Source organism: Melospiza georgiana, chromosome 8 (genome assembly GCF_028018845.1).
Source record: "Melospiza georgiana isolate bMelGeo1 chromosome 8, bMelGeo1.pri, whole genome shotgun sequence".
NCBI lineage: Eukaryota > Metazoa > Chordata > Aves > Passeriformes > Passerellidae > Melospiza > Melospiza georgiana.
In genome coordinates, this window is record NC_080437.1 from 8,473,932 (window position 1) to 8,488,751 (window position 14,820).

Sequence of the window (14,820 nt, forward strand, 5' to 3'; positions counted from 1 at the left end):
CTGCATCCCACCATGGTTCCATACTGTGAGTAGAAAGAGGTTGCTATGGAATTTCTGTTAGGAATCCTTCCTTCTTTAGAAAGGTGTGTGCCAAATGGGGCTGTTAGTGAGCCTGAGGCTCAACTTGATGTATACATAATTTATCTATAATAGAAGGACACTTCCAATGCTTTAATCCTTCCTTAAGGAGTAAAAAAGTAAGTGGCAGTTGTTATTTGTGGTATTGCATAATTTCATATTTTGCCTTGCCTTCCTAAGTCAGAGACTGGGTGGAAAGGTGGCATTTGGGCTCTACACTGAAAGGCTGCAAGGCAACATCAAAATCTTTTGGAAATGATAAGTGTGGGAAGCTACTTTTTGTCAAAATCTTGATCTTAGTGAATTATTTCTTTGTGAATAGGTATTAGGTGGATTTCTTGTGCTGTTTTCCACTCCCAGGGTCTCAGGATCTCAGTCTGGGTTTCCTGGTTTTCCATGGCAGGGGGGTGGAAAATGTTGGTCTTTAAGGTCTGTTCCAACCCAAACTGTTCAATGATTCTATAAAGCACTTCTTGGTGTTCAGGTTTATAAAAATGTTTCTTGAATTATTCCTGAATTTTACTGGGAAATGGCTATGAAATTTGTTTTTAGAATAAGTGCAGCTTGTATTTGTGAATATGTTGCTGCAGAGAGAAAGGACAAATCAGGTTTACTTCTTTTTTCTTCTTTCTCATTCTCTGGGTAACCAACACAAAAAGTAACTGCACAAAAACAGCAGTAGAATAGGCATTTGAAAAAATCATACCCTTTTACATTCCCTGAGAATATTAAAATAACATTGGTAAATTTTTAATGTTTAGGAAATATTCATGCATATTTTAACCTGACAGGGTCTGCTTTTTTATGAACAAATGTCGAACCAAACTTTATACTGCAGTGTTAGCAAGTTGTAAATGTGCCTTTGACATTAATAGGAATTGTAGGTACTTTAATTAAAGTTTCCAAAGGACACCTTTTCTGAAATGCTCACAGTTCTATGTAGCTGGTTAATCTTCCTCATCCATTTCTGTCTCCAGTTGGTACTGAGTGCAAATTGTGCTTATGACTTGAATGAAAACTTAATTTATGATGATGGAGTGGCTGTATTTTGTGAGCTAGCAGAGGCAGCTGTGGTGCTGGTTCAGTGTGTGAACTCTGCCACTACCCAGTGCTTTCCCATCCGTCCTGTTCCTGGCACAGAACCATTAATTTCTCTCTGTCCAGAGCAGAACTCTCAGGAATCTTTGTTTGATGGGGAAAGGATAAATAATAGGATAAATACAGGATAAATAATAGGATAAATACAAGTTAAATAATTTGCAAGTCACTTTTTTTTACCTCTTTACTCTGTTATTCTTTCCATGTGGAAAGCAGTAAGGGGACAGTGTCCTGTTAGTGCAGTGCAGTGAGTTCTGGAAGAACCCAGCTTTGCTCCTCTCTGTTTTACAGTTTCCCAGCAAAGGTCAGAGGCAAGAGCTGCTCAAGGACCACGGTGGCAAAAACATGATACTGCCTTGGCAAGGGCTGTAAGACATGCAGGGCTGTGCTGGGGCAGCCTGCCCTGCCCAGGGACACAGCTCACTCCTGGCTCCCTCCTGAGCACAGGCTGTGCCCAGCCCTGTGCACCTGGGGACTGGTGTGTCCTGCCTGTGAACACCTGCTGGAGTTGTTTCCTTTTGGTTTGCTGGGAGATGTGATGTGTGTCTTGTGGCTTGTAAGGTCAGGAGGGTTGGGTCCTCGTGACTGCAATTACTGGGCTTAGGTATTAATTTCTGCAGGATGCTGACAGGCTGTCTCTGTAAGATGCTTAGCTGTAGTTAGGAGCAGCCAGGCAGCCAGTGCTTGCCACTCCAGCAGTTATGATGGCCTTGAATTAAACAACAATTGACCCTATTAGAGTACATGTAACACAGAGTTTTTTGTACTTTAGCTGTACATTGATTGCTCTGTCTGGGATCTGAGCAAATGTCTGCTGGAGTTTAGGTTTTACTCCTACCTGACCTTGAATAGAGCAAGTTTGAGTTTAAAGCATGTTTGCCTCAGCTGTGCAGCAGACCATTGTGTTGGCTGCTTAGCCCTTCCCTATTTACTAGAGAACTTTCCAGTTTGAAAAGGCCTTGTTCCTGGATATGACAGATGTGTTGCAGTTTATATAAGACAGAAATTTGGAGCAGGAGCATTTCTCTTGCATTAAATTGATGCTCACAGCAGCCTCCATATTGTGTGCAGCTATCTTTAGAAATAGCTGGATATATCTATGCCCTCAGTGAAATGTAGAAAGCAGCACTACTGAGGAGGTATTTCATTATTTAAAAGGTGAATGTTAAAATTCACTGCTGCTGATGCTCTGTACATGACACAAACTGCAGATACAACATATTGGTGCTAAATTAAAGAATAATAGAACTGAGATAGAGATGGCATTGCCGAGCTTATCCTGCTGACAATTCTGTAGCTTCCTCAAAATGTCCCTTCTCCCCAATTTTTCTTATGAGTTTAAATCAACTTTTTTTTTCTTTCTTTTCTTTCTGTTTTTTTCCCCATAAGACCCAAGAGCTTGAGAACTGCTTGTTTATAAATAATGAAATTGCCCCTAGTTAGATATGCCCTGAGACAAGCATTCAATCATTTCTCTGCCTTTGGGTGCCAGCTCTGACAAGAGTTAGGCTGTGGTTCAGTGGATGAACTGTCAACCTTAATCCTTATAATTTATATAGCAAGTTCATTTAGTGAAGTAGTTTCTGTTTTCAGAAACCTTTAAAAGCCTGCAAATATTGCCATGCTTAGTCTAATTTAGGCCACTGTCCTATTGTACAGTTTACTGACCTTATTTTCACTGTAATGTTTATTTTTGCTGATATTGTAGAAGTGGTCGTTCTGCAGTAGTTTGCCCTTCTAACAGGTTATTTATTAAAGACATTGCGGAATTGCTGTGCAAAGCACATTGCAAAAGCAACCTCCTCAGTACTTCAAACAGTGCAGTAAAGGTATTTCTCCATGCCAAGTTCACAAGTGATCTGTCTGTCTGCGTGGCTCTTCTGAAGTTTTGCACAGCTCCTCTCTAATTCCTAAGCACCAATGACCTTTGAACTGCAGTTTAGGTGTCCAGTCAGCAGAATTGTTTCTGGAGCAGTGGCAGCCTGTGAGTAACTGCTGTGTAAAAGTAGAGAATGGAAAGCCCTACCTCTCTTCTTAGAGCTCCGCTCCCACGTGCTGGGATCATCTCAGCATGGAGGGGCAGTGCTTCCTGGGTATGTGGCTTTGTGCTCCCATGCTTTTGTGGTGAAATGTGTAGCTTCTCTCACACCTTTGCACCAACAACATCTACTCTGACATCTGGGTGTCAGCACGTTTGTCAAAGAGCAGAGCAGAGTAATGGAAATAGGTGAAACTGCAGCAAAAATCATTTGTGGGTTTTTAATCAGGTATTTTCTTGTTCCCTTCTAGGTCTGATGTTGTTGTTCTGTGCTTTTCAATTGCTAATCCTAATTCCCTGAATCATGTGAAAACAATGTGGTATCAAGAAATCAAGCACTTCTGTCCTCGCACACCTGTCATCCTGGTGGGCTGCCAGCTGGATCTCCGCTACGCCGACCTCGAGGCTGTTAACAGAGCCAGACGGCCTCTGGCAAGGTAAAGTTTAAACAAAAATGAGAATTTAAAAAAAAAATCACCTTGGTAGTCAGGTACAACACTTGCACAAGAGAAACTGGAGAGCCTAGTTTCCTTTTTTTTGGCAATGAGAATATATGTGCTTCCTTCTTTTTTAAATTCTGTTGTCTGAGTTGGTTATTTCTTTAACACACACAGTTATTAAGTTTCCCAAAAAAGTTTTGCACATTGGCTATCTAAACATGTTTGGGTGGCAGAACACTATGGTAAGGTAGAGATGGTAATGATTATTGAATGTTTTCTTAGGTATTTTTCTCATGAACATATGTATCCTGTCCTACCCTCTCACTATTGTCAGGTACTATTTTAAACTGGCAGATTCTACTCAAATTTTCTTAATTCTCAGGGTTTTTTTTTTTGCTAAATGTAATCCTAGATCATAGCAGAAAATGAAATGGTTGCAAATTAAACTTCTAAAAGTTCTGAGATTAAAAGAGAGTTTGGTGGTTGTTCTAGAGAAGCTTTGTCTCTCCCAGATACAAAATACAACCATTCACATATTTGGCAACAACAGTCCCACAATAACTGGCTTGCTTCTAATTTATTCCTTTTATGGGAATTTGAATGAGACCAGATTCACGGAAATAATATCCATGATTGTGTAATTAATGACTGTATTGTAACAAATTTCCGTAAAGAGATTGAATTAATATTTTGTGGGCCCTTAGAAAACTTTGCATTGCATTGCAGTCAAACTCTTGACTTAGCAATATGATTTTTATAGGTCTGTTTGTTCATTAAACATTTCTTTGTTGTGAGGGTGGGGTGGGCTTTTTGATTGACTCTTTAAAAGGAAATTGTGTTTTTCCAAAACTGCTCTTCTGCCCTAATCCTGCTCCCTGATTTCACCATTAGTAAGTTTGAGTCAGAGCTCTGTGTGTCTGGCACAGGCTCCTGCCTCCTGAACTGGTTATTTGTTAGCTGGCACTCAGCAAGCTGTTGTCTGGGGCGTGTTCCATCTGTGCCAGCTCCTGTCTGCCCAATATGGTGGGCTCACTGAACACACTCTTGGGTCGTGTCTTCTGGGGAGATGATTTTTTTTTTTTTTTTGCTGGGAAAATGGATCCTAGCCCAGACTTTTTACTGGTTTGTTTACCCTGTATCATGTACTAGAGCTGCTCTGGAAATTCATGAGTTCCCACATAATACTCCTGCAGCCAAAACAAGCCTATCTCTTGCAGTGGGTGTTGTTACTCTTTTGTTGTAGGATACTATGATTTTCTTTAAAAAGCATGAGCTTAAGGAATATTTCCATTTCATATTTAGCTGTATTTCTGGCATTTTTTATGTCATGAGAATTTCCATTTCTGTTTAAATGATGGTTGTGACAGAATATCTGAGTAGTAAGGGGTGGTAGAAGGATTTTAAATAATGAAAGCTCTCGAGTATCCTATCAAATTTTTTTATTGTAAATTTCACTTTAAGTAAGAGGCAGCTCCATTTTGCCTAAATGATTTCTACATATGTTTAGTAACATTGCAAAGACACCACCAAACTTAAATGTAAATAGAAGTATGTGCTATTGTAAAACTTCGTGGAGTCATGATTGTAGATTTCCGAAGGGCTTTGTACACTTAGTTTTATATTTTGTTTCATTTGAATGATAGTTATGTCAGATTTAGTGCTGAATTTTAAAAAAATATTTGGTAAAATTCCACGCTTTCTAGTGTAACTTTGTGTGACAAGGTTCATTTTTTGTTTACCCTAGGCCAATAAAAAGGGGAGACATTTTGCCACCAGAGAGAGGGAGAGAGGTTGCCAAGGAACTCGGGATACCCTACTATGAAACCAGTGTATTTGACCAGTTTGGAATTAAAGATGTGTTTGACAATGCAATTAGAGCTGCCCTGATCTCCAGAAGACACCTGCAATTCTGGAAATCTCATTTGAAGAAGGTCCAAAAACCTTTGCTTCAGGCTCCATTCCTACCTCCAAAAGCCCCTCCTCCAGTTATCAAAATTCCTGAGTGTCCCACGCTGAGCATGAATGAAGCTGGATATTTATTGGACAGCCCGCTGTGTGCAGATGTCATGTTTGTTCTTCAGGAGCAGGACTGCATTTTTGCTCACAAGATTTACCTAGCTACCTCCTCTTCAAAGTTTTATGACCTGTTCTTAATGGAATGTGAGGAAAGTCCATACTTGGATGAAACACAGTGTAATAAAGAAAATACAAGTAAGGATGTTCTGACAAGTCACCTTGAGACAAACAGTGACAGTGACGAGGCATCCCTGAAATCTCTTGATGTTAAAATTCCCCCACCAGAAAGTAGTGAGTCTTTAAACGTGCTTGAATCTGAATGTGGTGAAACAAACTCTGCAGCAAGATCTCTGTCCTGCTGGGGTAAGGGGTTTGTTAGTGTGCACAAGGAAATGCAAGTGAATCCTGTCTCAAAGAGGACGTGTCCTGTAACTGTGGTAAAAATGGATTCCTCTGTGCAGGCTGCACCTTTTAAAACTGTTTTGCAGTTTTTATACACAGGCCAACTGGATGAAAATGAAAAAGACCTCACCAGACTGGCTCAGATTGCTGAAATCTTGGAAGTCTTTGACTTGAGAATGATGGTGGAGAATATTATGAATAAAGAAGCCTTCATGAATCAAGAGATTACTAAAGCATTTCATGTCAGGAAAGCTAATCGGATAAAAGAGTGCCTTTGCAAAGGCACATTTTCTGGTAAGTAAATACATGCTTAAGCAGGAAGAGAACTATTTTTTTTTTCTCATCCATGTTACTGTCACTTCATAGACTTCAAACAGTGTGACAGCTTACATTGTTCTGAGAGGAGGGATGACCCCAAAATTGTGGTGTTACCCAGGCCAACTGTTCCAGCCTGGGATTCTGTAGTCTCATTTCTCAAAATCTACTCACAGCTTTTAAATAAGAAACCCAATTACCAGAAATGTTGAACATTCAATATCCCCCTTTACAATTAAAGCTTTTTATTAACTATTTAAAATGTAAGAGTTATTTTTGAGGTGGAGGTCATGGGACATGAAGGAAGTCCTTGGTTAACAGCATGCAGGTGAAACACATTCTTGAGAACAGGTTGCACCCTAAGCACAGACTTGCAGCCCTGCTGTGCCTTTGTTCCCTTGGCAGATGTGACATTTAAATTGGACGATGGAAGCATCAAGGCCCACAAGCCACTGCTGATCTGCAGCTGTGAGTGGATGTCTGCTATGTTTGGAGGATCATTTATTGAAAGCTCCAACAGTGAGGTATTTGCCTATTTTTGTCTCTTTTGTTTACAATGTCTGATGGATTTAGGATGATGGAAGCATCATTTATTTGAAAGGTTGCAACAATCCCTAAAATCAGGGATTTATTCTTCTTTGCAAACCTGGGGTTCTTTTCTTCTTAAGGCATTAAATAAGACTGCCCAGGACACAACATACTTTCTCCAATGCACTAGTCTTCCTCCAGCACTGGACTGTGTTTAAACACAAAGTCCTGTCAAATATTAAATGTGGGGAAGGAAATTAAGTAGGAATTTGTGAATTTCTTTAAAATATTTTTTTAGATTTTGTGAATATATATTTATAAAATCAAAATCACTACAAAGAATACTTGGGGTAGGGACATTGATAAAGAAATTAAAGATAAAAAAGGGTTAAAGACATATGAGTGTTAAACTAGAAAAGGAAGCTGTTTTCACAGTAGAAACTGAGCTAATTTTAGGAGAAATTCTACTAACTTTAGTAGAAACTCAGCCTAGATTCCATAATGCATCATCTTGTCCTCTGGACTAAAGCAGGTATGCAATACAGTTCAAAAGATCTCAATGCTTTGAATAAGATTTTGCAGAAGAAACCCTGTATTTTCATGGTCATTTCATGCCTTCATGGTCTGTTTTTCAAATTCCAGACATGTTGCTAATATTTTTTCTTGTGCCATACCCAGTTGTTTTTGTTTGTTTTTCTTGTTACTTTCCAGTTATGCTCATATGAAGTGTTAAAGTTTTTTGTGTTTAATATCCTGATAGATATTTTTCTACTTAGATTTTTCTGGCTTCTTCTAATACAGCTGTAAACATAATTCCTTTCCCAGAGGCACACTCAACAAGTGGTTCAATAAAAACAAATCATTTGATTCTAGTATGCAGCATTTGGCAATGAAGAATGTGCATTTATTTTCTACCAGCCTATTTTTAATTATTAGCTTCACAGTCTTAGCTCATCATTCCAATTTAAAATATTTAGCTTCCATTTTGTAGAGTTTAAAGCATTCAGTAATCCTTTTGGAAGTTTTAAAATATAGGTAGATATTAATTGAATGGTTTAGAAATAATAAAACCCATCTATTTTTACATACTACCTTTTATGTATTTGGGGCAAATTTTATAAACTCATTCATTAAATTTACAGTTCTCTGCATTAACAAAAATATATCAATAATGAATGAGTTTCACAGCTAGCTGCTCTCACTTGGAGAACTGAGCTGTTTCCCAGAGTGGCTGATATGCATGAAAGGTTTATGCTTTAGCATGAGAAATTAGACAATTTTTATCCTAGTCCTGGCAGCTTCATTCCATGCTGGTTACACTCACTACATGTGTGGGGCAGACAGGGCTTACTTTTTTTTTCCTCATTTCTTCAGTTCTCAGTTCCTTCTCAACCTTGTTTACCTGGACAATTTGGTTATTTCCCAAAAGACAGAGGGGTGGTTTTACTGTTATCCTTTGTTTTCTGTTATTCTCAAAATCCAGAGGAAATCCCTTGCCAGGAGCAGATAGACTGCATTCCTCAAGGAGTCCACCAAGGGAGGTTTGGCATGGGAAGTGCTCAGTGGCTGTTATGTGTAGCTGTCAATTTGCAGGCTGGAGAGCATTGAACAGAGTCACTGTTTGATGTGGATCCAATTCCAGCTTGGATATAACCTGGCAAAGGATCTGACTCTGGAGCAGTGCTTACCTGTTGGCAGTCTTGAACTTGAATGGGAAATTTCTGCTTTGAAAAATGTTTTCTCTGCATTTCTGAAATGCCTTGAAGAGAAAAAGGAGACAGGCAAAGTGAGAGAAGTGAAATGTAGCTGCTATCTGAAAATCCCTTAATAATTACTAATTCTCTTCTTAAATATCTTTTCCAGGTAGCTCTGCCCAACATAAACAAGACCTCCATGCAAGCAGTTTTAGATTACTTGTATACCAAGCAACTGTCCTCCAGTCAGGAACTGGACACCCTTGAGTTAATTGCATTGGCAAATAGGTTTTGCCTTCCTCACCTGATTGCTCTAGCAGGTAACAATTTTTTGGCCAGTATCTTCTGCAACAGCTGAAATTTGCTTTAATGGTTTTTGGAACACATCACATTTTCTCAAATGTCAGAGAATTTTTTTTTTCTGAGAGGGGTATTGTAATGCAAATTGATATTTTCACACAGAGAAATGTATTTGCCTCTCTCTTGCCTTTTTTAGTTTCGTGATAATCCAGCTCAGAACACTGAAGTTTTCTGTGCTTTAAAAACAGAAAGAGTAAACCTTCTCTTTAGCATTGAGGATAATGTCTGTGGATTGTAATATCCATTCTGTTGTTGATAATTTACCTAAAACCAGGAAGGATGTTGGGTTTTCCATTAAGTAATGAATGAAGTGCTCCACTTTATATTTGTGTTCAAGGAGAGTAACTGAGCCAATTCAAAACTTACCTAGCCAATTCAAAACTTACCTAGATGATCATGTTTTTAGAAATGCTGTCTAGGTCCCTTTTCACTAGATGAGAATTGGCTATTTTGGTATATCCATGGGGATTCGACCCTCATTTCAGGAAGAAAACCTTTTCAATCCCATATTTAAAGAAAAAATACAGGTTGGAATACCACTACAGTTTTAAAAATAAATCCATACACAACCCCACCCTCTGGGATTGTTTGGGTAGTGTTGTGTTTAATTTGTCTCTCTCTGTGTCAGTAATTTGGCATTGTTCTGGAGACATGACCAAGACCAAAACTCAGAGAAAGCTGAAACAAAGCTACACCTACCTACAGGACTACATTTAGGCAAAATTTAATCAAATACCAAACCCTGGCTGTCCTTCAGCTGTGCATCAGGACTGTGTCTGTTGTCTTTACTGCTTCTGATAGACCAAATCTTTATTGCCAGATTTTATTTGCACACTTTGGCTTAAGTTTTGGGTAGTTTTTAAGGTAACTGCAGTATAAACATACATTCATTATTACGAATATTTCATTCCATGTAATTCTTGGTGAAATAATTTTGAGTCCAAAGGCTACTGCCAACAACTAAACCCAGCAGAATCAAACCAACTGCCAATGTTTCCCAAAAAACACTCAGACTTTTAAGATTCTAGGAAGGGGTTAAGGAGAATCTTGAACTGAGGTGATTGTTGAGGGGGGGCTGGTCAGCCTTCATCTGAATCCCTAGGAACAGCCAATCTGAAAACTTAAAGAGGGCTTGAAGTGACCTTTTCTCTATCTGTGCTGTGTGAATACTCATTAATAAATAATTCAGTGGCACTGTTGATTAAAAACTTTGTATGACTGAAAGGAGACAGCTGATCCATATTTCTAATTTAAATTGAATATTGCACCCATGCCAGAGAAAGACCAGTGGCTGCTGAACTTTGTGCTTCCATAAGTGGTTATGAGCCACATTTCAGCCACAGCTCTAAAGGTCAGGATTTGGCTTGCCCAGACCTCAGCTTGCTAAGGATACCTGTGTGAACATGGCCCCTGCATAATGCTGGTTGCCACCAGGAGGAGGGAGCACATGCTGCCTGGGTTCCTTGTGACCATGGTGTGACCTTGCAGTGTGGCTGCTTGCCCTGTGAGTGATGAGCTTTCTCCCCTAACAGAGCAGCATGCCGTGCAAGAGCTGACAAAGGCCTCCATGAGCGGCGTTGCAATAGATGGAGAAGTCCTCTCCTATTTGGAACTGGCACAGGTCAGTGTTCACAGCCTTCTGGAGAGATTCTGGTCAGCTGCTGGACTTGCTTTTAGCTCCCTACTGGTTCTGAGCATTGCTTCCAAGTGGCTCAGAGCCTGCACTTCTGAGACTGACTGACAATAAAAACTTAGCTCTGTTGTCTATTTTAAAGGAGGTTTTTTTTCATTAGTTCAAAGGTAAAATATCCCTTTAAGTAACCTCAGAGGAGTTGTCATCCAAATATATATTTTACTTTGTGTTGATTGTGGAACTTCCAAGCTCCATGTTCTCATGACCATGGTGCACTAACTAACATGAAAAGCAATGTAATTAAGCTGGTCAGCTTTGTAATGGGGATTGATTCTTGCATTCCTTTCAATTCAGTTCTTGGAGATATATTTAGACCTGTACTGCAAAGAAAAGATTTCTTGAATCCTTAAACTGGCTACTTAAAGTCAATCACCTGATAGTTCAGTGTATGTGCAAATCTTTATGTTCAAGTGCATTTCAGTATTTCTTGAGTCCTATAAATAATTAAAAGAGAGAGCTCTTAGCTCACAGCTAAACTGCACAACTGTTTCCCAAAATGCAGCAGACTCTCAGCTACAGTGGAACAAGCTGAAATATTGTTTAAATTTTATTATTCCTGATTTCACACTAACAATGAGTCAGCTGCAGCTTAGCTTGAAGTAGCACTAAAACACTGCACAAAAGTAGCACTAGAACACTGGCCACCATGCAAGATACCCTGCAGCTGTTTTTGAGACCCTCTGTACAATACCTGTAATCTTGTTGCAAAACCAGAACTGAGCCCCTCCCAAGAGAAAGCAGCTCACTTCATTTCATTTTTATCTTAAGAAGAGAAATCTTTCTTGTATTTCCTTCTCCTGGTTGGAGACAGAAGCAATATCTCTTATGCTGTTAGAATATCCTCTGTGGCCAGCACCTCGCTCATGTTTATACTCTGAGATCAGAGCTGGCAGTCAGAATGATCACCTGGGACAGTACAGCCAGGTACCATCTGCTGGGACCATTCTAGCTTTAGTTGTTAATAGGGGCTGCAAAATGAATGATAACCCCAGGAAATGGAATGAGCTCTTTGTTTTTCTTCACAGTTTCACAATGCTAACCAGCTGGCAGCTTGGTGCTTGCACTACATCTGCACCAATTACAACAGCGTTTGCTCCAAGTTCCGCAAGGAAATCAAAGCTAAATCTTCAGGTATGGGCAACTTCCCTGCCAGTTTTCATCAAGTTTCCCCTTCTTTCTCCCCACCCAGTTGATTAAACATAAAGACAAAGATGAACTCATGTAGCTAAGCCATGAGACTGAGCCTCTGTGCTATCTTGAACAGCATTCATAAATTCTTATCTGCAAAGAAAGGTCATAATCATTAGCCTGATTGCTGGGCAAGCATCATGTTCTTTACCTAATTCAGTGATGCTAAAAGGAACAGAGCTCTTTTCAGGCTCTGCAATGAAAAATACACTCTATAAAGGCCTTGCTTTTTTATAGCTTTGGTGAACCAATGCCTCTTGTGTGTAACCACTTTCAAAGTCTTTTCACACATAAGGCATTTGAGGAAACTGGGTGAATCCTTGATAAGCAAGCCAGCATAGAAAATGTATCAATGATTACCTGCATAGCTTTTTGCAAGACATTTCTGGCATTTGTGTATCTTACTGGCATCTTTGGGGATTTTTAATTGGTTTTTTTCCATCAGATAATCAAGAATATTTTGAGAGGCATCGGTGGCCGCCCGTGTGGTATTTGAAGGAAGAAGATCACTACCAGCGAGTTAAAAAGGAGAGGGAAAAGGAAGATGTTGCACTGAACAAACATCATTCAAAGCGGAAGTGGTGCTTCTGGAATTCCTCTGCTGTAGTTGCCTGAACAAAGCAAATAAGTGGAAATCCATAGCCAGAAGTTACTCTTATTGTTAGAAATAAGATAAAGTTCAGGTTTTCAGGAAACTGTGTTCCACTTGTGCATTTATTACTTCTAGGGTCAAAAGCACAAGCTCACTGAAAATGAGCCTGGAACAGCTCCTTGAAGTCATATGTATATTTTTGACTGGTAAGCAGATAAATGTCAACCATTATTACATTACTTTTTATACAAAAAAACCAAATCCAGCATTAATATGTCAATCTCCAGTTGGGAAATATTTTTATACTGTCTGGTGTATTTTGTTCAGATAAAATTCTGGATACTGTTTTGTTTTACAGACCACAAAATAACCATGTAGCAGCTTTGTAATTAGATTTTAACTATTTTTACTATGCGAGTACAGTGAAATAGACAATCTTCAGTCATAAGAGACTGCTTTTAGAGTATCTCATAAAAAGTCATCTTAGGAAAAAAATCTAGCTGTCTACTATAGGTTGTCTTTTTCAAACTAAGTACTGTGCACTGGTAATATAATTAGATGGTTATTTCCTCTTTCTAAAGCAAAGGGTTAGAATAAGATCCAATAACTGCAAGATATAGAGTGCTTGATCTTTGCTCAGCTGAATAATAGACAGTATAATTACCTGTTCAACTGCAGGCAAATGTATTTCTAATATTTGCCATGTAAGTGCAAATAATTATGAATATGTGGGCCATGTGAAATCTAGTGATTCTAAGTATTCAGAGGTTTTATATGTCTAGATCAAAGAGGATATTTCTAAAATCATTTAGAAGGGCTTATTAATTTATATCCTTATACAAGTATGGATCTGAATGCAAAAAGCAGTCACACTGCTTGCATTTGAATTACTGCATGGCAGTTACCTTGTTCTGCAGGATCTTCACCATGCAGCCGATCCTCATGCTGAATTCCTTTTTGCTTCAGTGCAAGCAAATGAAAGGGCTGCACAAACAAGTAGATCTAGTTATCTAGTGTTCCAGCATTTTGTAAGTGAAGAAGGGTCTTCACAAACAAGATTACTTCAGTTTGATCCAAATTATTTTATAGCTTTCCCAGGTAGAACTGAGAATTTTAGGTTATTTTTAAGTAGGTGATATATTTCCTGTGGAAGCAAATGTTCCCAGAATGCTGGGGGCAGACTGATGACAGAAAGGCAGGAATTCTGCACAAGTGGTGCAGGACAAGCAAAAGCTTCCAGTGTTTCCAAATAGCCTGTGTGTTTATGACTTTTTATCAACCATTACTCTAAAGCTGCAGTGTTACACTAGGATTACATAAGGATGAGAGCATTTTTTTAAAAGACCAAAACTAAAATACATAGACTGTAGAACATACACATGCAATCCTGTGCAGTGTCTCAGGCACAACTCTGTAACCAAGGTAGTAATGTGTATTAGGTTTGTTAATACTGTTCAGTGCTGGCAGCTCAGCACACCAATGTGAAAAGCTGTCTGTTTGTTTGTGGTTTTTTCTCTGTATCCAAAGGCAAGGCAGTACAGTCACCCCCCAGCACTGTAGGTCAGGAAGGCTTTGGCCTGAAAGCCATAAACACCTCGACATATTTGCATTCTGCACGGACTCATGGCCAGGCTGAGGCTGCCACAGCTGGGTGGTGGGAGCCACCAGCATGGAGGAGAGGCTGCTCTACAAACCTGCATGAGGAGAGCAAGGGAGAGATTCCTGCCCCTCTGAGATCCATCACCACGTGGTGATAAAGAAGGGCTATAAACGATGGTTGCAAATATGTCTCCTTAATTCTGGGTCAGTGGCAAAGTGGACAAGAACATGGAGTGAGAGAAGGTATGTCAAGACAGAATAATAGCTGTTGTCATAAAATGTTAAGCAGTCACATTTTAAGTAAGTATTGCTACTAGGTTTTACACAACCAAAGCTACTGTATGATTGTAATCTTGCCAAACTGTAATGGATATATAAATGAACCTGAGGTATATGCAATAATATCCAGTTATTCTAGTTATCAGCTACTATAACCAAGTGGCTGGTTCATTTGGTTAATGCTGTCTATGGCCTTTAATCTTGGTGGTTATTTTGTGTTTTTTATTTTGGAAAAAAAAGTAAATAAAACTGTTTAGTTACAAATTGTCTCCTAGCTCTTTGAAGAAACTTCCTTAATTTTGCCTTGCATCCTTCCCTTTTTAATGCTGCTTGTAAGCATTCAGTTGTGCTGCCATTCATTGAATTTTACTGAAATTTTGCATATTTGCATAGCACATTAGGATTTATGGTTGGGAATGTCACAAGAAAATCCTACAGTTTGCATATGATATTGGAAGGTTGGTGCTTGTCAGTTACTGTTAAACTGCACAGCAAAAGAA

At 39.1% G+C, this 14,820-nt stretch overlaps 1 protein-coding gene across 3 annotated transcripts in view; it reads left to right on the forward strand.

Moving 5' to 3' along the window:
• The window catches only part of RHOBTB1 (Rho related BTB domain containing 1), a 48,460-nt gene extending 33,876 nt beyond the window's left edge, over window positions 1–14,584 (forward strand). For 2 of the 3 annotated variants that reach the window (XM_058029089.1, XM_058029090.1), the window contains 7 exons: window positions 3,466–3,651; window positions 5,399–6,366; window positions 6,793–6,911; window positions 8,779–8,929; window positions 10,502–10,590; window positions 11,688–11,793; window positions 12,296–14,584. In XM_058029089.1, coding sequence (XP_057885072.1) covers window positions 3,466–3,651; window positions 5,399–6,366; window positions 6,793–6,911; window positions 8,779–8,929; window positions 10,502–10,590; window positions 11,688–11,793; window positions 12,296–12,465 — 1,789 coding nt within the window. In that variant the 3' untranslated portion in view covers window positions 12,466–14,584. The remainder of the gene's footprint in view (window positions 1–3,465; window positions 3,652–5,398; window positions 6,367–6,792; window positions 6,912–8,778; window positions 8,930–10,501; window positions 10,591–11,687; window positions 11,794–12,295) is intronic. The other variant, XM_058029091.1, reaches the window with a different exon arrangement.
• The last annotated feature ends 236 nt before the right edge of the window (window positions 14,585–14,820 follow it).